At 41.0% G+C, this 24582-nt stretch overlaps 1 protein-coding gene across 1 annotated transcript in view; it reads right to left on the bottom strand.

Moving 5' to 3' along the window:
• ACVR1C (activin A receptor type 1C) overlaps nucleotides 1–17617 on the bottom strand; it is a 58292-nt gene extending 40675 nt beyond the window's left edge. The window contains exon 1 of the mRNA XM_075529137.1: nucleotides 17464–17617. Coding sequence (XP_075385252.1) covers nucleotides 17464–17617 — 154 coding nt within the window. The remainder of the gene's footprint in view (nucleotides 1–17463) is intronic.
• Between the last annotated feature and the right edge of the window lie 6965 nt (nucleotides 17618–24582).

Here is a 24582-nt window from a genome sequence, read left to right as displayed (position 1 = left end):
CTGCTATACTACTCCTTCTCCTGCTGCTGCTGCTGCTACGACTACTACTATTACTCCTGCTGCTCCTGCTGTTGCTGCTACTACTTCTACTGCTGTTGCTGCTTCTACTACTGTTGCTACTACTACTGCTACTACCACTCCTCCTCCTCCTGCTGCTACTGCTACTATTTCTGCTGCTGCTGCTACTGCTAGTACTACTACTAAAACCATCTTAAAAATAAGACAACTCACTAAGTCACACAAGAAACTTGGAAGGCTGAGAATAAGAATGCATTTCTTTATGAACAAACCATGACCAGTCGACTCTCAGATTTCCTGATCAGAGGATCAGTAAATTCCTTTATTTTCTAAGGCACTGCTAAGTGGCATGTGCCTTTTTAACTAAAAAGCATACTGGCTGGTGTATCATTCTTTAGTCAATATGAAAGGTGAAAAATCAGTCATGCTGTCTTTTAATTTGCACCTCTCCCCATATGAGTGAGCCTGAGCATCTTTTCAGTGGTTGACCACTGTGTTAGTCTGAGTTAACTAGCAAAACAAATCCAGAGATACTCATATATATGTACTAGAGAACTTTTTATCAGAGAGTAACTGTATATTGAGAAAACATCCCAGCCCAGTCCAGATCAAGTCCATAAGTCCGATATTAGCCTATATGTCCCATACTAGCCCATAAATTCCTCTCCAGATTCACAGAACACATGCAATGATGCTGAATGAAGGAAAATCTCAGGCCAGTGGGTGGAAAGTCTTGTGGATCCAGTGGTGGTGGAAGCGTCTCAGCACTGGTGTGGGTCTCCATGTGACTCCTCCAGCTCCAGGCCTCTGGCTCCCTCAGCATAGCTTCATGTGGCTTGTCAATGGGAATGTGGAGCAAAAAAGGACTGTGTCTAGCCTCAAGTGAGCTATTTATCTCCACCATGTCTCCAAATGAGGTCATTTAGCTGCGACCTGATTGACAGGCTAGACTTCAACCCTTCCTCAAATTGACAGTAGATCATGTAACAACTGTGACAACCACTTTAGTTTCTTTGTTTTCTTCTATAAATTTTCTGTCCTTAATACAAGAGCACCTTGCTCAGCTAAACAGTCATTCCATGATACCCACCTTCCTGACATGATCGCTGAAGACAAACATGTGCATAAGCAAACGTGGTGAATAAGCTGATGGTGCCCACTTATCAAAAGATATAGTGTCTAGGGTCTTAAAGGCTTGAAGGCAAACAAGAAGTCATCTAGCTCGGAAAAAACAAAGCCCACAGAGAAGAAGCGCACAAACCTGTGTGATCAAGAGGTGTTGAAGGGACCAGGTAGCAGACACCAAAGAACAAAAACCATCATTGTGTGATCACCTTCCCCACATAAACGCTGAAGATGAATGTGTGCATAAGTAAGTGTGGTGAAGAAGGCTGATGGTGCCCGGCTATCTAGAGATATAGCATCTGGGGTCTTAAAGGCTTGAAAGTAAACAAGCGGCCATCTAGCTAAGAAGCAACAAAGCCCACATGGAAGCAGCACACCAACATGTGTGATCATGAAGGGCTGAGGGGACCAGGTTTCAAGCATCAAAGGCGGGGACTGGCGGAGGGAAATCATATCATCGTGAAGGAGGGGAGTGTGTGATGGGAACCCAATGCCTATCTGTAGACAACTGGACATCCCTCGCAGAGGGGTAGTGTGGAGGAAATGAGTCACTCAGGGTTCAGCGTAGCAATAATGAAACTCACAACTTTCCTCTAGTTCTTTTTTTTTTTTCTTTTTTTTGACCTTCCTCTAGTTCTTAAACGCTTCCTCCCCCCAACTATCATGGTCCCAATTCTACCTTGGAAACCTGGTTAGACCAGATGATGCACAGCGGCACAAATGGGAACTAGAAAAACAGGGAATCTAGGACAGATGAACCCCTCAGAACCAGTGGCGAGAGTGGCAATATTGGGAGGGACCAGGGTAGGGGATAGAAAGGGGGAACTGATCACAAGGATCTACATATAACCTCCTCCCTGGGGGATGGGCAACAGAAAAGTGGGTGAAGGGAGATGCAGGGCAGTGTAAGATAAGATAAAAATAATAATTTATAAATTATCAAGGGTTCTTGAGGGAGCGGGGAGTGGGGAGGGAGAGGGGGGGAAAAAAGGAAAATGAGGAGCTGATTTCAGGAACCCAAGTGGAAAGTGACTTTTGAGAATGATGAGGGCAACAAATGTATGTGTGCTTTACACAACTGATGTATGTGTGGATTGTGATAAGAATGGTATGAGCCCCAATAAAAATAATTTAAAATTTTTTTTCTGTCCGTTGTCCAATTTTCCAGGGACCTCCTTTACTCCTCTCTCATCTTTTCTTCCACTTTCATCTTGACACGCACACACTGAGGAGCTCTTTGCCTTTTAAAAAGTGGACTACTGCTAGTCACATGCACTATAAATGTTTCTACGTGTTATTTCATTTACCTTGCATTTTATTTTGTTTTCATTTAACTCTCAGTTCTCTTAATTTTTAATCCTGGCTTTCATGTAGTGAATTATATCTGTCTTTTCCTTTTATAGTGTGTTTCCTGTGTGTCTTAAGAATGGCTTCCATATTTCAATAATATAAAAATCCTTTTTCCCCCTAAATTTCCCTCTGACATTTAAATTGTTTTATATTCACAATTAGACATTTCATTGAGCTGTAATTTATTTTGGTACACGATATGACACTGGTACAGCCCCTCCTTCCAGATGGAGACTTGATTATGCCAGCATCATTGCAAAAATAAACTATCCTGGAATTACCATTTCTGCCAAATTATGAGTTACAAGTCCGCAGAAAGCCTTTTTGATCTAACACCCACACAAATGCTCAGTAAATTAACATTTTATTACTATTATTGTTATAGTATTAAGTTGGGGAGAAAACGCATGAATTTCTCAGCAGCCAAAATTAAAGTACAAATCCAGAGATGGCTGCCATTTACCCTGGAGACATCTGCCAATATCCGGCGGTCATGTGCTTAGTTTATCAGACTTTATCAAATGATGAAGCAATAAGACATGTTTCCTGACAGAATGAAAGGTCAGATCAAACACTCACCACATAGCAAAAGCAGAAAACAAAAACAAATTAAAAAACAAATCCAGAAAACAAAACAAATTAAAAAAACATGCCAAAGAGTGAGCTGGGGCAAGAGAAAGAGGGTGTTCAATGTGTTTCTCTGAACTTGGGCTTTGGGTTTAGTAGAAAAAAAGAGGGGGGGATTGAGTTTCCTCACCCTAAGTCTGCACCCATCTATGCCATCAAAGAGCCAGACTTCACTCTATAATGGCCCCACAAAAAGCAGTTTTTAAAATATTGTGTGAGGTTGGCATAGTGGTGCCTTCAGGCACTTGGCAGAAGCTTATGTAAATCTTCTCTGAAAGAACATATTTTAAATATATGCTTCTAAAGATTCCCTCCAGATAAGACACCTAAAATAGCATGAGCTTACAATAAAAAAAATGCAAAATACACACAAAGATCCACTGATAGAATCTGGAAGAAACAATAAAGAGTGGGCTCAAACTTAGAATCTGGCTACCCCAAACCAAACCAAACTCATTGCCCTCAGTTGATTTCGACTCATATTGACCCTATCAGACAGAATAGAACTTCCCCGTGGGTTTCCAAGACTGTAACTCTTTATGAAAGAAAAAAGCTTCACCTTTTTCCTTAGAACCCATTAGAAACAGATGATTATTTTTATTAATAAATCATTTTATTGGGGCTTATACAACTCTTATCACAATCCATACATACATCAATTGAGTAAAACACCCTTATACATTCGTTGCCCTTGTCATTCTCAAAATTCACCTTCCACTTGGGTTCCTGGAATCAGCTCATTTTCCTTTCTTTTCACTCCCCCTCTCTCCCCGCTCCCCTCCCCCATGAACCCTTAGTAGTTTATAAATTATTATTTTGTCTTATCTTACACTGCCCGGTGTCTCCCCTCACCCACCTTCCCATTGCCCATCCCCCCAGAGAGGAGGTTACACATAGATCCCTGAGATCAGTTCTCCCTTTCTACACCCCCTTCCCTCCCGGTGTCGCCACTTTCACTGCTGGTCCTAAGGGGTTCATCCGTCCTAGATTCCCTGTGTTCAGAAGATTATTTTTAGAATTATTTTTAGAAGTCAAACTGCTGACTTTTGGGGTAACAGCCAATATGTAACCCAAGAGGTCAACAGGGACTTTCTGTTTACTCCACTACCACCAAAATGACTTCTTTCCTAACCCCAGAGGAAGCCGAGGGCAAAACAATCTAACATGTGTTTTCAGGATGTGGTAGTTATATAATCACTTGTCCATTTGAGATGATTAAGAGTGAAGGGGTGGAGTCTAGCCTGTCAATCAGGTCACAGCCAATGAGAATTTAGTGTAGGCATGACCTTCTCCTGAGAATTCTGGGAACTCCTGTATTTCCTCCTTGGAGGTGGGAAACACACTCTCTCTCTGCTCACTCCCTGAGAAATGCTCAACTGACAAGACACATGGTGCTCCACTGATAGAGCCTGTGCCCTGGGAGATGGAGGAGCCACATGGAGACCCCTCCAAGTCCTGTGATGCTTCTACCACCACTGGATCCACAAGACTTTCTGCCCACTGATCTGTGAGCTTCCTGCATTTGGTGTCATTGCATGTGTTCTGTGAGTCTCAAGAGGACTATATAGATTGGTATTGGACATATGGGCTAATATCGGACTTATGGACTTGATCTGGACTGGGCTATGATGTTTTCTCAATATTGAATTGCTCTTGTATATAAAGCTCTTTCTTATATACATATGAGTTTCTGTGAATTTGCTTCTCTAGTCTACGTGGACGACTATACAAGGTGACAACGTTTCCTCTGTCAGAGAAATTTGATAATGCCTGAGAGTGTTGGTTCAATGGTGCTTAAGGAATAGAAGAACTGTACACTCCAAAAAGAGTGAGCAAATATTTAAATTGAAGCCTATCTAGTCTGAAAATAAACAAGAAGAGGAAATTAGGGTAACCTGCATAAAGCATCTATAAGTTTCTCTGTTTAACTCATTTGAATAGGCTATATTTAAATTTTAAATATTCAACACTACTCTTGTTTGGGAAAATAATATATTTACTGCTAGTAAAGACATGACCTCAAAGGACTAGTCAAATAGATGATTAATTTTAGAAATTGTTGCTGCCTTCCAAGTTTTACATGAAAAAAAACACACACACTAAACGTTTGTGATAGGCAGTTAAACTTAGATCGCTTCATCAGTGATACTGAAGATATCTAATTCATTAGACTTTAGGGAAGGGGGGATATTTTATAATACATTTCTACCCAAACATATAAGTATTCCCATCGAGCATAAAATGATTAATCCTGAGAATTAAATTCATGTGTAATGCCAACGAAGAAAATAATTTTGTAAGGGAAAAACATCTAAATAAAACCTTATACATATAAATTATCTAAATTAATTAAACATCAATCTACCCCATTTTTAGAGTTCAAAATGAATGAACTCAACGCTTTTCAACATTAAGGCCTTTGAAATTAAAATAATAACTAAACCTGTAATAACTGTTGGTATGAGCTTATTAAAATAATAAGCGTCCTTATTCCATTTTAAATGACTACATTTTAAACATCAGCTGAAGCAGTGTTCTTCAACTGTGCATATAATGGATTAGGATTGTCTGACCAGAAGCTCTGTTTAATGACCTGGCATAGATCAGAGTACCTCATGTATTTTAAGTGTAAGTATGTTCGCTGAAAGTCTTGTTTTGGTTGTGTGTGCCTCTGGAACGGAACTGTGAACGCTGGAAAATGACATAAAGCGTATTTCTGTCTGTGTGTCACAATCAAAAGCTGTATGAGCGCCATGAGGCTGCGATCTTAGGAACTGGAGTCAAGCGTGTCAGATGATTTCAGGAGTGGAAGCACGGAGTATGGGCATTTCCACAGCTCCAAAGAAACGCGGGTGCCAGCGGAGAGAGGAGGATGGAGTAGGAAAGCGATGAGCTGTATTTAGGAGAGTATTTTGTCAAACGGAGACAAAGGATGAGCCCGAGCATCAGACATGTGATCTCAGGACAGCACAGGTGATCAAGCACAGCAGTTCAGAAAGGGACGGGCATGATGGATAAGTGGCACATGCACAGTGATGAGCATGCTGGAAAGGCAAAGATCCAGTTAGTTGATAATTATAACTATCAAGGTAAATCCCAAACTACCTCCAACCTGATAACCTCCCAACTTTTTCTTCTACTGTTTTGCCTGTAGATATGGTCCACAGAGTTAAGAGCTTCAGTGGAAATGTACAACTATCATTTCTTTTCAGAAGGGTTAGCATGAGGCTATGAACCAACCTGAAGAGTTTTCATATTCATTTAAGTGTCTATGTGATCATATTTTCAATCAGCGAGCACTAAGGGAGAACAATCACTCAATGACAGGCCAACCGCAGAGTTGCTGCCACTGGCTGGTGTGAGGAGCAGCTTCGAGGTACCTAGGGCCGCTCTAAACAGCCGCTACTCCAGTAACAACTTATAGTCACAGCATGTGCATCACCAAAGAACAAGCCAACAAGATGCCTGGTGTGTGTCCCTATTGAGTTCAACACATTATATAATGTCCTTAAAGAAACAAATTCTGACTTTAGGTCAATAAGACTCAACTGCCACACAGTATTCTTTACAGACATACTCATTCTCATTCCTGGCTTGCTCACCCATCCCTAAGTATTTGTCATAGCTGTGTTGCTAGGAGAGAAAGCTCATGCTTTACATTTCATAGAACCCTGAGTTCCTAGAAAAAATACATGAATCTAAAGCGCAATACACAGAGTAGACATTCAATGAAATATATCAGAATTATGTGAGCGGGATCAAATCACAGCATCCATCGAGTCTAGCTAAAGGTCACACGACCAAAGCATACACATCTGGATAGGACCCAAAACTCGTACAAACTCTATTCTATGCTTTCAATTATATTTTGAGTTGAATACAAAGACCAAGAACTTAAAACCCCTCCACCGTCTATCATGAAGAGAGAGCAGCAGAGAGACTAAAGCTCGTAGACTTCTTCACGCACCTACAGCAAGTACACCACTGTCGCTTCCATAGATAACGACCCTTTGCCTCATGTAAAGTATATGTTCATTGTAACTCTCTTTACCATTATCCTGGGATACCTTTTCTATAAATAGACGCTGAAATATACTTTATGACTACCTGGTCCTATAGATGAATATATTCCAAGCTATGTTCATTCTGTTGTTTCTGGTATTTTTTTAAATTATATTTTCCTATCTATCTCAAAGTGTCATGGGTCCTAGACACAACGTCTTCTGTGCCTAATGGCTACAAGAGCCCCACCACATACTCACTCAGGTGCCTACAGTCAAAAAGCGAGAGGCAATACCAAGTTTGGGCAAGGATGTGGAGAAACTGACAACCTCTTTTATTGCTGGTGAGAAAACAGTTTGGCTGTTTAATGAAAAAGTACACATAAACTTACCATATGACCCAGCAATTTTACTCTTACTTGGCTGCCCATGAAAGATAAAGCATACGTGCACACCTTCATAGGAGCATTACTCACAAACGCCAAACAATTCAAACGCCCATGACAGAGGAATAGATAGCCCAAACATAACGTGTCTGTGAGTGTGTATTCTCTGTGTATGTGTATATAACAGCATACAGTTCAGCCATGACAAAGAATAAATGACTCGTGCGTGCAGCAGTGTGGGTAGGCTGCAGAAGCATTATGCTCAGATTATTGTTTCTGGGTTGGCTAGTCGTTTGTTGGTTTGTTGGCGGTTTTTTCTTTGTTTTTTGCTGTAATAACAGAGCTGTAGCAATTCTAAGGCGACTGCATCGTGGAAGTTAGCAAATGAACATAGAAATTAATGATGCTGAAGCTCAGGGCTCTCTGTTAGAGAAATGAGACCTAAACATGGAGTGAGGAGAAGGTCAGGTGGAACCTGGATATCGGATTGGAGAGGGAGGAAATACATGTGCCTATTACATAGGACTCGCTCTGGGAATACATGTCTGTATATTAGTTCATATATGTATACTACCCACTGCGTGAGAGAAAGATGAGGCTTTGTACTCCCGTAAAAAGTTACAGTCTCAGAAACCCACATGACAATTCCACCTTTGCCTATCGGGTCACTACGCATCAGAGATGACTCAATGGCAGTGAGTTTTGAGCTTTAAGAGTGGGCACATAGACAGACATGCAAGTTGAACAGGTTAGGAAGGAGACTGGGGCTACACAAATATGTACAACGAGGTACCCCCTCCCCGAAAAAACCCACAAAGCTCATTTGCTCTTGTGCTGTGAGGGGAATAGTGCCCTTGAAGTTTGTTCCACCAAGTACCAGTCTTGGTCATCAAGCTTTCTATTTAGAGATTCTGAAAAGATTGAGTAACAACATGCAACAACAAAAAAGGCCTGATTTGTGGCAGATAGGGGACTGGTTTTGCCACCATGACAATGCAACTGCTCATGCAGCCATCTCAGTGTGCCAGTTTTTGGGGGGAAAAAACAACATGTCTCTCTTGCCCCACACACCAGACATACCTGACCTCACTGTGTGTGACTTCTTTTTGTTTCCTTGAGAAGAGGGGTGAGATAGTTAACATTTTTTGTGCCAACCTGGATAATGAATACATGTGGGACTAATTGAAGGGCAGAGAGATAAATGGTTCGGCGAGCCTCGTGTCTCTTCTCTCTTGCTCTTTGATCATCGGACCAGTGTGTGCTGCCTTGCTTGTTCTGTGCCTTAATTTTCAAGCTGCACTACCTGTGGGACCCCTAACCCATGAACTGTGTTGCTGTAATTTGAGGTTCCTTCAAGACCTGCTTCACCACACTATTGGAACTTTCATCTCTTGGGCTAGGGACTGTCGGACCCTGTCATCTGGCTGTTGGTGACCTGCCTTGCTGTTTGCTGCCTGTGCCCAGATAGCCTGTATTGCTCTACAGAGAACTATCCAGCGGTCCTCAAGACTTGAAGGACTGCCAGTGTCTCACAGCTGTCTCACAGGAGTGAGTTGCACTGAGCCATTTGCACTGCTTTATAGATTAATTAACTGTTTATGTTTTATGTTATATATAACATAAAACAAATAATTTATATATATATATATATATATAAATTATTTGCGTTCTGGTTTTGTTTCTCTAGAGAACCCTGTCTAACATAAGGGGCATGAAAGGACAGTGATTTGATGACATAGAAGATATTTTTTTAAAAACAAACACCAAGGGAGGTATTGTCAGCCATCCAAACAGATAAGTTTGAAAACTATTTCCAAGATTGGAATCACAAATTTGACAAATGTATTAAGTGTAATGGAGAGTACTTTGAAGGTGATACGGTTGTTTTTAAAAGAAAATTTAAATACCTATATACTCGAGTATAAGCTGACCTGAATATCAGCTGAGGCACCTAATTTTACCACAAAATATGCATTAAAATGCTGAAAAACTCTGCTTATAAACGAATATATGGGGTACATAGTTTTGGGGGAAAAATCTGGGGGTTTTTTTGTACCCCTCATTTGTGTGTGTGTTTGTGTGTAGGTTTGACAGAAGATATTTCTACACATATGTTTACAGATATATCCAATATGGAGTAGAGCATACAAGGGGCTAAGCTCAGAAAACTTCTTAACCATAGCCAAACACCTTGAGGGAATAAATCGCTGATTCCAGGGCCCGAGGGCCACAGTCTTAGAGGATATCAAGATCCATTGGCCTAGCACAGTCCTCAAATACAATGGTCTACACCCTGCTTTGGTGTGTGGCGACTAGGGGCTGAAAAGCTTGTGAGTAGCGATTTAAGGTGCAACTATTGGTCACCGCATCTGGAGCCAAGAAGAGGGAAGAAAATCAGAGACACAAGGCAACCGCCAGTCCAGAGGACGCAGAGACCATCTGAGCTATGCAAGAACATCAATGAGCATGTCTTGGTTTGGCAAAGGATATTTCTACATGGGTATTTAAGTGTTTTATAAATATATCGCTATAGGAACACACCCGGGACTAAGCTGCAAACTTCTTAGCCATAGCAAAACATCTTAAAAGATTGAGTCACTGGGCTTGAGGGATTAGGTCATGGAGTTGGGGGAATGCCTAAATCAATGGTTCTCAGCCTTCCTAATGCCATGACCCTTTCATACAGTTCATCATGTTGTGGTGACCCCCAACCATACAATTATTTCCATTGCTACTTCATAACTGTAATTTTGCTACTGTTATTAACCGGGCAACCCCTGTGAAAGGGTTGTTTGACCCAAAGGGGTTGCAACCCACAGGGTGAGAACCTCTGGTCTAAATCAAGTGGCATAGAGTAGTCCGTTACAACAGTGTTCTATAGCCTACCTTGGTGAATAGTAACTGGAGTCTTAAAAACTTGCTAGCAGCTATCTTTTCATCTATAAGGTCTTTTAACTCTATATTGAAAATTTTGCCACTGTTGCTTGCTCCCTGCTGGATATCTGCACTCTTAAAACTCTTCCTGCTCCTCTTTCCCACTTCCCAGTTTCTACTGATGTCTACTTCATCAATGGAGTAATACCTCTGTTCCATTCTTTAACAAAATACCCACAGTCGTTTAGCTCTAGTTCCTTAGTTCCATTAAGTGGATTTAATGTCCACAGAAGTGGATTTGGCTTAGTGGTTATGTGTTGGGCTACTAATCACAGAGTCAGCAGTTCAAGACCACCAGCCGCTCCTCGGGAGAAAGATGGGAACTTCTCCTCCCATAAAGACTTGCAGTCTCAGAAACCCCCAGTGGAGCCCTACCCTGTCTCCTAGGGTCATTGTGAGCTGGAACAGACTCTATGGCAGTGAGGTGATCTTTCCTAGAGTCCTTTTATCATTATTTCTCCATTCCAGAATGTGGTTTTGATTGCTTCTATTTGGCGGTAAATCCTTAACAAGTCCTTAATAGCAGTACATTGCTGTTATTTATGTATGCTTTATGTATGTTGTAGATGCTTTATGTGTGTTGCACATGCTTTATATTTGCATGTATTAGAGAATATCTGCCTGTGGCTTTTATACTTACAGGCGAATATAGCAGTTTGGGATTTTAATTTCTCTTCTCAGGACTCAAATCTTCGTAGAACCCCGGGGGGGGGAGGGGGGGGGAAGTATGGCATCACGAAACCCTGGTGAAGGTAGAGGGAAACTCTGACTCTAAGCAGGCTAGCTGACTCCAAATAACAAATGATTGACTTTCCCACTCAGTCCACCTCTTTTTCCAAACTGCTGGTGGAATAATGTGGTAGTAGTAAAATTCCTCAAGATTTTATTAACTCTGCTTCTTTCCCAAAGAAGCACCAGCTAGACTGCGGGTAGCTTTAGGAAATGGAATATATCAAACTGTATTCATTTATCTTTGATGATTTCACCTCCACTCACTAATGCTCTGGCTTTATGATACTTTTATCATGATTGTTCCTTTGATGATTTTTTGCATTTTAAAAACTTTCTCTGCGTTAAATGTTCCATGATTGAAGAAGACTCTTCCTCCTTTCACAAAAAAATAGTCAAATAAATAAAAAACAACCCCCAATATTAAAAGAGAGAGAAAAGAAAGAAAATTCTAGAGATTGCAACTTTCACAAGCACCTGCCTAGCAAACCTTCAGGACGAGGGTACAGGAAGAGCCAGCATTGTGTTTCAAGTGCACGGCGTCGCCATGGACAAATCAATAGCAGGTTACAACAGCAAAGCACTCTCTCTCTTACACACACACACACACACACACACACACACGAAGAATAAGCAAAAGATAAGGATGCTAAAGCAAATATAGTCATTAGACGTTGAATGGTAAGAACTCCTCACAGCACAAGCTGAAGCCCTACCGCCGGCACTAATGAGTGTGACCACGTCTGGGGAGTGGATTTCTGGGCGTCAAAGCCCTCAGCTGGGGACTGAAAGCCTGGGGGCTCCAGTCCACCCAGAGGCAACTCGGAAGAAAGATCTTGAGATGTACTTATCAGAAATCCGATGGAAAGTTCGGAGGCTCACTGTGCTCCTCTGACATTCACAGGGAGGGGCCAGGGGTCAGCTCAACAGCAACGACGCTGGTTTGTCCTTGCGAATGTGACCAGCGACGAGGCACTCCAGCCCAGGGTGAGTTCTAACCCTCATCCTCTCTGAGGGTGTCTCACGAAAGACAAGCACAGCACAGCATGTATTGTCTGAGACTTATTTTCAAATAGTTCCTCAGAACAAATCGAGTAAGAGCAACGCAGCAGAATATTTGTTAATGTTTAAAAGTAAGCATGCACAGTTTTAGGATAAAGGTATATGGGATATACACCCATCACACACATGCACAAGGAGTTTGATTTGCTATCTCACCATGCATAAATTTTAACATCCTAATAACTAAATGTTTAAAACCCTGGTGATATAGCAGTTACATGATTGACTGATAACCGAAGGTCGACAGTTCTAACCTACCAGCCACTCCATGGGAGAAAGCTGCAGCAAGCTGCTTGTGTGCGGATGTGTAGCCTTGAAAACCCCGTGTTCTGCCTAGAGTCACTTGAAGTAAGAGCTGGTTTAGTTACAGTGGGCTTGGCCTTGGCATGACTGGATACTGAAACCATCAACAGCAAATTGCCTCTAAGCTACTAAAAGCATACAATTCTGAAACAAACTGTGAAGAATAGCAGCCACACGCTGTGTGGCAGTGAGAGTTGATCATTTAGGAAGTGGTAAACCATATTCTCAGCTGGGTCTAAATCTGTCGGAAGAAAATTCTGTTTTAATGGCAGTAATTGGGAATCAGAAGTAGGAATATCTGGATATAGAGTATTCAGTTGTTTCATTAAAGAGGATAGCCCCTGGGAGTGCGATGTTATTAAATCTACAAAGATCAGGATAAAAATCATAATGTTTACTCTACTACTCTAAAAGGGGGTAGGCTGTCTGTACATAATGACACAGAGAGAGAACAGGTTCTGACACTTGCTTTTGAATGTAAAGGTTGATGGAGACGAAGAGCTGAGCAGGAGGTTTTGCAAGGGGTTTCAAAAAACAAAGTAAAGTACAATAATGAAATGTGCACAGAACTGGAGTGTAAAAAAAAATAAAACAGAAGGGGAGAACATTCTAAGTATTTCTCAATCTGAGAGAACTGAAGAAGAAAAAATTCAAGCCTGAAGCCACAATATTGAAAGACTATACGGCAAAAAATTTGAACAGTGAAAGAAACATCAAAAGAAAATGGAAAGAATTGAGCTACTGTACCGGAAAGTTTGCTCCACAGTAAGCCATGTCAGGAGGCAGCACCTGATCAAGAACTGGCAGTATTGAATAAAAAACTCCATGCTGCCCTGAGACACTGGAGGAAAACAGGGCTCCAAGAATTTATGGAATTCCTGTTGGGATGTTTCGACCTATGGCTGCAGCCCTGGAGGGTCTCACTCAGCTATGGCCAACCGAGTGGAAAGCATCCATACGTATCGCCACTCAAGAAAAATAAAAAAAGAGGTGTTCTAACAAAATGCAGAAATTATGAAACAGTTCATAAAAATCACATGCAAGTAAAAGTCCGCTGATGATAATTTTAAATGTTTGCAGCAGTACATTTGAAGGAAATGCAAAACATCATTGTATGGAGGAAACTAAGAAATTCAAGCTGGAATTAGTGGAGGACATTGCTGATATTAGATGGATCGTGGCTGAATACTCAGAGACACCAAAAAAAGATGCTTACTTGTATCTCGTTGACTATAAAAAGTAATTCCACTGTGTGAATCATAAAAAGTTATTGTGTTAGTCTGGGTACATCTGAGAAACAAATCCACAGAAACTCATATGTATAAGAGAGTTTTATATAAGGGTAAGTGTGCATTAAGAAAGCATCCCATCCCAATCCTGTCAAAGCCCGTAAGTCCAACATTGGCCCATATGTCCAATGCCAATCTACAAAGTCTTCCTCAATCTCAAAAAACACCCAGGGCTGCATCAGGGTAGGTCCATGTGGCTTCACCTCAGGGATGTCTTGCAGGAAGTGAGCCTTGCCAGCTGAAGCAATTGGCTAAGGCAGCTGCACCCTGGTGTGACCATCAAAAAGCAAGAGACCTGAGAACTCCACATGTGTTTATCATCCAGCTTGGCACAATAAACTTGAACTATCTCAGTTATGGATAAATTTACCGAGAACAGAAACTCTAGAACACTTCATTGTATTCATGCTGAATCTGTACTTGGACAAGAGGCAGTCATTCAAAGCCATTCAAGCACAAGAGAAGACTGAGGTTTAAAATTAGGAAATATGTACTTCAGCGTTGTATTCCTCCACCATACTCATTCAATCTGCAGGCGGAGCAAATCATCCAAGAAACTGGACTCTGAAAAGAATCCATCATCAGGACTGAAGAAAGACTCACTAGCAACCTGCAGTATAAAGGTGATGCTATCTGGCTTGCTGAGAGAGACCTTGAAGCCCTTCCTGGTGAAGATTGGAGATGATCAACCTTCAGAATGGATTACGCCTCAACATAAGGAAAACAAAATTAGTCACAACTGGACCAATAAGTAAGATCATGAAAACCCGATTTAAAAAAAATGAAGTTACCAAGGATTTCATTTTCGTTCTCTCCACAGTCAACATGAACAAAACAGAATAAATAAATAAAGTGGCACACTACACGGGCAAATACGCTGCATAGACCTGCTGAAAGCGTTCTAAAGCCAAGGTGTGGCCTGAGCCAAGCCAGGGTGTTTTCCATGGTCACGTATGCAGATGAAAGCTGGATGAAAAATCAGGTAGACTGGAGAGGAAAGCATGCTTTTGCATTAAGATGTTAGTAAAGCATATTTAAGGTACAATGGCTGAAAGAAGAACAAGCAAGTCTGTCTTATAAGCTGTACAGCCAGAATCCTCCTTACAAGCACAGATTGTGAAACTTTGTCTCACTGACTGGCAATGTAGAGAGGAGGGCTTGGCCTCTGGAGAAGGACACCGTGCTTGGTAAAGTAGAGGGCTATCAAAAACTAGCGAGACCCTCAATGAGATGACTGGACAATGGGGGCAACAGGCCGCTCCGGTGGATCACCGACTGTGAGGATGGCAACGGACGGGGCTGTGTTCTGTTCTGTGGTACATGGGTCACCGGGAGTCAGAAGTAACACAATGATACCTGGCCGGGTGTCAGCGGCTGACCCTTTGATTAGAAGTCAATTGCGTATCCTGCCCCACCAGGACCCCTTAACTTTGTTGCTAATGGCTTCCAACTAGAAAGGACACGGATGCCCATCAGAGGTCGAACGCATGAAAATGCTGTCATAAATGAGGTGTTTGTTTAATGGGATCTTAACTAGTAATGAGAATTACAAACATTCACTAAATTGTGAATGAATCAAAAATCAGTATGCCAAATGAAAGAAGTCATGCACAGAGTAATTAATGCATTCCTTATGACCCCTTTTATGTGAAATCGAAGGAAAATGGGTCTGGTCTAGAGTGACAGCAAGCATCAGATAGTAATCTGCCCATGGTGCAATTGGGGAGGAGCTGAAAATACTTCAAGGTAATAGAAACATGAAGGTGGTTACATGGATGTATATACTTATCAAACTACCCAATTAAACGGTACATATTTTATTACATATGAATCACACTTCAATCAAGTTGGGTTATTTTATTTTATTATATATAAATCACACTCAATGAATTTTGTTTTTTGAATCTTAACTAGTCTTAGTGGTAGGTTCGCAGGCTTCTCAGCACCTCAGGGGAATTTGTAGTGGAACTGGAAAGGAGCCTCTTACTAGCTACACTCAGTACCTGTAAGAGCTCAACTATTTATAAAGCATCTTGTTCTCCCAGGCATTTGTTGTAGCTGAAGTGGTGCTCCATGCCTCTGTGACAGGCAGAATGTGGTGGTGTGAAGAATGCATTATTGAGAAGACATGTTTAAAAGGGCGTTGCCAAGGCAAGTGAGCTTTTCCAGCCCTTAGAATCCGTTGGATCTTGGTTGTGGGGAAGAATGACATCAACTATAGTGAGATAAAGCAGGGAGGAAATGCGAGGAAAGAAGCATTCCCAGAAGAGCTACAGACCACCCCCAATTCAAGCAGCTACATAGAATCCAAGACACAATAAGGGTAGGTGAAAAATCAAGATGGCAACTAACTCTTAGGGATAGAACAATGAGCTTGATTTAGGATAATGTCATAGAGCGGTATTTCCAAAAGAGGGGAGAATGTAATGCTTTTAGTGGTTCTGACATTCATTTGAGGGATGAGCAATTCAAATATTAAGTCACATCAAGTCACTTAACGAACATTGATAACCTAGTTCCCTTCCAGGCTGTTTGATTGCACATGCACATAACCACAGTGTGCACTGTGTCTTTCCCAGCTCGCGTCTCCTTTCTCATCCACTGCAAGGCCACAGCTGCATGTCTTTTACTGATTTGTATGTTTTTACTTAGTCCAATCCCATTTATAATAGTAAATAAAAGATTGCTTTGTGGTAATGTTATCAAGTTTCTGTATAAAATAAATGTTTCTAAGTAAAAAAATGGTAGTCAACTTATTCTAAGGACATGTTCAAATATTATGGTGCTCTATTACTGTAGTACATGAATACCTGGGAATGGATAACAGTACTTTAATTTTGTAATTAAGAGGGAAAAATGTGTGTGTGTGTGTGTGTGTGTGTAGGTGGTTAGATACCAATGAACATTTTTAAAATGTCTAGATCAATAAATAGTTTTAAACATTCACTAACAGAACAATTTTCATGTCACAAAGTAGCTTTTAGTTTACATTTACATGTCATTTAACATCTTCCAATGTTTCAGATATCAGAGAGCTAATAAATATTTTCAGTAATATGGCAAAGGGGGATAAAAGGCCATCATTTGGGAAGCAAACCAGGAATATAACTCAACAACAGTGAGAAATGAAGGGACAGACTCCTTTCTCCCTGCTGCAGAGAGGCCTTATCTGAGTGTGGGAAGATGAAGCCCATGTGTGCGTGGGAGAGGGGACGGGGGAATCTTTCTTCATGAAAGTTGACAGCATATTCTTTTTAGTTTCAGTTTTACCTCTCGTAGCTCGCAATTGAGTCTACAATGCAATTCCTATGTTTGAAACAACCCATGGGATTTTACATTTTACTTTAAACCCATTCACCACTCCAAAAACTACAATTCACATAGAAAGATTTCATGAAAATGGCTATGTTGTTCTCAATGTCTTGACAGTGTTGGGCAGTTGTTAAGGTGGGTGAAAAAGAGGAAGAAGAATCTACCTGAGTTAGGTCTGAGAGAATTTTCCCAGGCAGAAACAAATGGGCAAAGAACTGTGAAGCACCTTTTCTTATGTAAAGAACCAGAAGACAGTTGCTTCCCGCCATGCTTACAGTGCATGGAGCGGAGAATGAAGTGTGAAATGAGCGCAGGCAAGCACTGTACCTGTGGGCAGATGCAGGGTTATGTTGTTGCAAAAATCCGTGAAGCAGCATTCCGTTTTGGTAACGTTGTTGGAACTGTGGCAGAAGACCTGGGCGCTGAGTTCCGGGAGGGACACGCAGGACTTGATCACCTGTTCTTTCCCATCCGTTAACATGACAGAAGCCCAGCATGCTCCTTCCGTTTGGCAGGTGAAGTTTGAAGAGTCGCACAAAAGACACACACATGTCAGTCCTAGAAAGTGCAAGCAAAAAAGTTCAGATGCAAGACATTCTGAAATTTGTTTCATAATACAAAATAGAAACAGAAATTCTAGCGCCATGAAAACTGAGCAAGTCCTTAAACTTGCACCTGTAAGCACACCCGGACACTCCGTCACTGTTCGCAGTCAGATGTTTCATTAAACAGGCTGTTCCATGATCCCTTTCCATTTACTGTAATTTTGGGGGGAAAATTTCAGCTCCTGCTACATTGCAAAACATTTGCCTCATCCAGACTCTAACTCCCTCCTGCTTAACCCAGGATCATTTCTTCATTTTAAAGTCAACAGCTCCAAACGACATGCTGGGAGACAGTATCGCAACATGCTGTCCAGCGTGCGCACCAAGTGTGTCTGTGGTAGCTGTGTAACTAAACAAGTACCTGGCTTTGTTCATTTACTCTTTTTCCTTGATCTTTCTTAATCAAATGTGCTAAACATGAAAAACAACGGTGGCTATTGGTAGCTCCGGAAACAATCGTGGTGACTCTTCACAGTATATTCTTCGATACTCTAACCTTGTTTAGGCAATGGTCCCTGTAAGGCACTGATAAAGCCATTAGACGTCTCCCTTAAGCTGGAAGTCAATTGCACACTGGCCCTGAGCTTCAGACGATTTTCTTTAATGAGCACATCCATTGCACAAAGCCAAGCACAGCAATAATAGCATTTAACAAATTGACGCCAATTAAAAATTAGAGTTTGCCAAATTAATCTGTTCACGTAGCTCAAGATTCTTCACGTTTTGCCCACAGTCCACAATACAGACACCAGACACTGATGCATGTGATATGGAAGGAGTGCAATATTTCTCAGTTGTTGCCTTTTTAAGGTCATTTCATGGTGGAGGGGGGGCTCTTACAGATCTTATAACAATCCATACATCAAATGTATCCAGCATATTTGTATATATGTTGCCATCATTCTTTTCTAGACATTTACTTTCTATTGAGCCCTTGGTATCAGCTCCCTTTTCCCTCCCCCCACCACCTTTACAACCCATTGATAAATTATAAATATTCTTTTCATGTCTTACACTGCCCGTTGTCTCCCTTCCCCGACGGTTTCTGTTGTTCGTGTGTTGTTATGTATCAATCATTATGATGGGTTCCCCCTTCCTCCCCTCCTCTCCCCACCTATCCCCTACTCTTCTGGTATCGCTACTCCCATTCCTGTTCCTGGATTCTGTGTGTACTGAGCTCTTATCTCTTATCTGTACTTGTGCACATGCTCCAGTCTGCCCGGCAGTGAAAGGCAGTCCTGGGGTCATGACAGTGGGGGCTGAGGAAGTCTCAAGGAACTAAAGCAATATTGTGTGTTTCATCGGTGTTATACTGCACCCTGGTTGACTCATCCCTTCGTTGTTACCTTTCTTTGAGAGGATGTCCAATTGTCTACAGATGGGTTTGGGGTCTCTGCTCCTAGCCCCTCATTTTCAACAATATGGTCTTATTTGCTTGTTTGTTTTGAGTCTTCTGATGCCTGGACTTCTCAGTTTTTAATATAGAATACTTATCAGGATGGAGAGTCCATTAGATATAAGAAATTTATTTCAGTCTTAATAAGTCTTTTGTATTATTACTTTAATGAACTTTTCATTAGATCATAACTGACTCCAAAATTACCTAAATATCCAAAGTTTTCCATACAATAGCTTTTGCTAAAGCTGAAGTTTTTTTTAAGTGGCACTATGCAAATTAGGGAAGATCTTATAACTGTAAAATATTTTGAATATCAGGGATTTTTTATGCTCAATTCACAAAACAATATAGAAGCAAAAACAATAATAATTCCTGTGTAACTAGCTGAGTAAGGAAGAATTTGTATATTATTTAGGGGAAAGTGTTATTCTTTTATAAAATTTTCTGGCTAATAAAGTACTATTCTTCTAAATATTTTTATCAACCTAAACTAACATACTATTTTGCTATCAATATTGGAGGAAATACAATAGTTCAGATCTTCTATTTATTCTAGTAACAATCAAAATAAATAAATGCACTCTGATCAATATTTCTGTTGCAGTATTCTACATTGTTTGGAATTAGTAGGACTAGATATACAAATTCTAGGTGATTTTTGAATGTGGCATTTATGGCCCTTCCTTTGGATAAAGGAGAGAAGTGGGAATCTACTGACTCAGATGACTTCTGACAGTGAAATCTCTTACTTGACTATCATTCAATCCAATCTGGCAAAAGTTTTTGAATCCTGATTATATTGTCTTTATAATGTGGGGCATTCTTTGATCCTTGTGTGTCTCCATTTCTTTATATGAGGGATAGGGATACAATGCCTCCCAATAGCATTGAATAATAAGTATGTTAATAAATCTAAAGTCCTTAGAGCAATGTATAGCACATGGAAAACATTATGTTATCATTGGTGGTCCCGTCTTCTGCCACCCCTGAAATAAATGAATTCATTTTGCAAACGACTGAAATAAATTTACACAAAGCCACAAAGGAAAGGCTGAATGAAGTTGCGTGGACCAATCACTTAAAAGACAGGACAAAGAAATTCATCTCTTTGTTTTGTCATGAAAGAGTTGATGGCTCTTGTTCTTTTTCACATTCAGACTAGATCCTAGTCATTCAGTAAAGTAGTCTCTGACTAGCATTCTTGGCAAATAATCCAGGGATAAAGGAAACCCCAGCCCTGTCTCTGTGAGACAAAAAAAGAGAGGCATTGGTTAACTTTGGAAAGGACTTTTGAACTTGGGAAGTCTTGGTGCCATCCTCTGAAAATGGTAAATCAATTGGAGTAGATGCAGTTGGTTCAGAAATCTTAAAACCTCATATATTCCCAACATTTTATGACTATGTATATATGGCTTAAATTTAAATACATGAGATTTCTACATTTGGATAACTTGAAAGAGTCCCCCACTCAGGCTATTCTTCACCCACATATTCTAAGAAGTTAGTAATAAGAGGAAGAATGGCTCTACAGAAAAACAATCAGACCATTTGTTACTAGAAAGCTCACCAAGTCCCCTTTAATGTTCAATTTCCCAGAGACCCTCAGACAAGGTTACTTAAAAAAGTCAAGGTTAAAAACCAACTGCTTTGGAGTCCATCCTCACAGTGATCCTCGAGGTCCTAGGACATAGTACAAACTGCTGTCAGGGGTCCCAAAGCTGTAAACCTTTATGGGAGGAGATGACCTCGTCTTTCTCTCAGTGAGTGGATGGTGGATTCTAACTGGTGACCTTTATAGTTAGTACCAAAGAGTGTAGATTCACTGAGTAGAAGCGATCTAAACTATTCAACCACTAAGAACATGTTGTTTTATGTGGATTCATCATCACAGATAATTCCCCATGCAACTATGAGAGTTAGTTTTCAGTATCTGTTATAGACAAAGCACTGAGGCTCAGACATCACGGGAATAACTTAATGTAATTGTCTTTAGACTACTCAGTCAAAGCTGTTGTAGTTCACTGACATTGAGTAGAGGCTGACAAATGACGATCCCAGGTGTGCAGCACACAACAGTTCCTCACAGCTCTCAGAGCTGTGAACTTTCCAAAGCATATGACTCCTTCCCAAGAGGTTTATGGATGAGTTGCAACCAACAATGTGTCAACTAGTTGTCATTGACTTAGCTGTGCCACCCAGTAAATCCACCAAAGCCACCATTTTTGAAAAGAGCAAGTTTTGAAAACTTTCCTCCCACCTCACCATTTTCTCTAGTAATAATGAATAAAAGATCATTGTAATAAAGAAGATTGGTGTTCATAATTAAAGAACAGTTGCAAATTCATATGTTGGTCGATAGTCTCCTAATAAGCTTTCAAAACACAGTTGATCATTTTTAAACCAAACATGATCCACCTGTGTTCTGAGGAGACAAGTGGTCAAGTAGAAGTCAACGCCATGTGCGTGGCCTGGAGCATACATCATCTAACCCTTCAGCTTGTCTAAATGTTGCATTCAGTGTAAATCTCCAAGTACCTGATTCTTTCTCTCTCTTCGGACTACTGGCTTCTCATTAGAATAATAACATAATAGTAATTATCAAGGCATAGTGTGGACACTCACTAAATATTTCAGAGGGTACAAAATTTTTTTTTCAATTTAAAGAGAGATCTATCAGTCAGGAGAAGACTACAGAGCAGAGCGATGTCATTATGGCACAGAGAAACACGCCTTACTTTAGATTTGCACGATGGTAAACACTGTGGGGAAATGAGGACTCACTAATGATAATGGCTTCAAACATCTGCTAAATGTCCGCTTTCACTCCAGCTCAATTGGCAGGGCTATAGCACCAACAGCGAGCAAACAGTAGACTAAAAAGGACCTACGATGTATAACTAAGATATGACATATTTAATCCCAAGTTTTCCATTTCCACTGAGTCCCATGCACGGTTACATGTGGTCTATAATTAAACTACACTTACACCAACCATCCAAACCAAATAACAGAGAGATTTCCATTTAAGGTGAGACTTATGCTTTCATTCTTTTTAAATCGATGCTACTTGAGTCAATTATGACAGGATAACGCTGGTTGTTTGCAGACAGCTGTCCACCCGGCATCTCTGTGTTTCTGCTTCCTCGTTAGGTTCACTTGGGTCACATGGAAAGGGATGGCCAATAAAGCTGAAAAGGGAAGTAATTGAAGATAAGGAGCCCGGTTGGGTTTTTGGCCCCACAACGAATATTGATATTGCGTTGGTCTTGATTCTCCTCCTACCACTTGAATTAGCCCTCCTTTGTCGATCTTCAAGGACCCCTGGTGGCATCAGGGTTACGTGTTGGGCTGTTAACCAAAAGGGCAACAGTTGAAAACTACTAGCTCCTTTTTTCTTCCTCCACCCCTCTGTGAGCCTGAAAGACATATAACATAACGGCTGGGGATGGGGGTGGGGTGGGGTGGGGGTGGGGGTGGGTGGAGATGCCTTTCAGCGCAGGTGCTTTCTGCATCTGTTTTTCATGATGCATGAATCTGTCACCATTGGTTTGGCTCATGGCAGAGTATCTGGTCACACACACGGGGAGGACCACACTGAGGGTCTACAGGTGTAATGTGGGGGGCGGATGGAGCACCAGACCTGACTGCAGGGGACAGCAATGGGGACTTTCAGGATGTGCACCTTTTGGAGAGAGGGATACTGAAGACCAAAAGGGATTACGTGTTGTAGGGGAAGTGGGACCCAGGATGGGAATCCTTAAAGAAAAGGGAACTGGATGGATTGTAATGAGTCCCTCTCTCTACTTAACAGAGAGATAGTCAACTACGGATCCCTGATTAACTTGACTTCTTGTGTGTATGGGTTTTTTTCCCTTCTCTTCTGTTTTGGGAGATTTTTGTTTCTTTGTTTTCACTTTCTGTGTTTTTCGATACAAGACAGGCAGGATAGGCTATCCTATGGAAAGAGAAACAGAAGCGGCAGTTCCTGGTGGGGGCGAATGAATGAGGCGGGGGTAGGGGTGGTGAGCAATGAAGGTGGGTCCAGCAGAATAGTCAGGGTTCGAAAGTGGATGGCGAAGAGGATGGAGCTTTTCCGGTCATGTCTGATGGATACAATTGTACCCGAGAGGAAAACTGCTGAGAGACAAACAATGGGTAAACACGATAGTGGGGCAGGAGGAAAGAAAAGGGAAAAAGTAGACAGAAAAAAATATATAGGTATATATATATATATATATATATGTAAATATATAATTATTTAAATATGTGGATTTGTTTATATCTATATATAAATGCAAATGCAACAAGGAAGCAGATGGACTTTGGGTCTCTACTTAAATCTTACCTCAGTGCAAGAACTGAGGTTTGTACTAATAATGCGGCATTGTATGATACTCACCTTCCTGACACAACAATTGAAGACAAAACAGGTGCATAAGCAAATGTGGTGAAGAAAGCTGATGGTGCCCTATTACAAGATATAGTGTCTGGGGTCTTAAAGGCTTGTAGTCAAACAAGCAGCCATCTAGCAGGGAAGCAATAAAGCCTGCATAGAACAAGTACACCAGCCTGCGTGATCATGAGGTGTCTATAGGAAAAGATAACAGAAATTCAAAACTAAGTCAGTGTGAAGTGGTGGAGATGTAGTGGAGACCCCAAATCCACCTGCAAGTTCATTGGACAGACTTCTCAGAAAGGTCACACAGAAGAGATGATAAATCCAGGGTGCCGGACAGCACTGATGAAACACATAACTATCCTCTAGTTCTTTAACATTTCCTCCCTTTACTATTATGGTTTTTATTTGTTTTACCTCATTAATCATGTTAAACTTGCGTATGTTCATTTGTATGATTCAGATCGTTCAATGCATGAAAGCCAAAATAGATAGCAGTTCAGATATAGTAACAAGAGTAATGGATCCCTGGGGGAATGGGAAGTGGGGGGCAGGGGACAGGGAGCAACTGGTAACACTAGTAACTGTATAACCTCACTTGAGGGGAGCAAACAACAGAATTGTACGTAAATGGATTTATTGGATGCTGCAAGGGAGCTGCTTTTAAGGAGTTCAGGAAGAAAGGAATGCTTTGAAACTGACTGTGGGAGCAGTTGTACAACACTGCATGAAGTGGTTGAACTCTGGAGTGTTGTGACATCTGAAAGAGTTCCCAATAAAATGATTTTATATGTAATATACATATACGTAGATATATGAATTAAAGAAAGCCACTGGCCTTTCCAAGGGAGAGAGATGGGACTTCCTATTACTGTAAAGAAACCCACAGGGACAATTCTATTCCTGCCAATAGATTCACTTCATCAACTTGATGGCAGTGTGTTTTTTGGCATTTGGTCCTGTTTGCCAATTAGTCATAAAAGCCAAGACATCTGTTACCCACATGAAACCAAAGGATGTGCCCTTTCCTATCAGCCAGAAGATAA

Source organism: Tenrec ecaudatus, chromosome 13, assembly GCF_050624435.1.
Source record: "Tenrec ecaudatus isolate mTenEca1 chromosome 13, mTenEca1.hap1, whole genome shotgun sequence".
Classification (NCBI taxonomy): Eukaryota; Metazoa; Chordata; class Mammalia; order Afrosoricida; family Tenrecidae; genus Tenrec; species Tenrec ecaudatus.
This window is presented reverse-complemented; position numbering and strand designations above follow the sequence as displayed.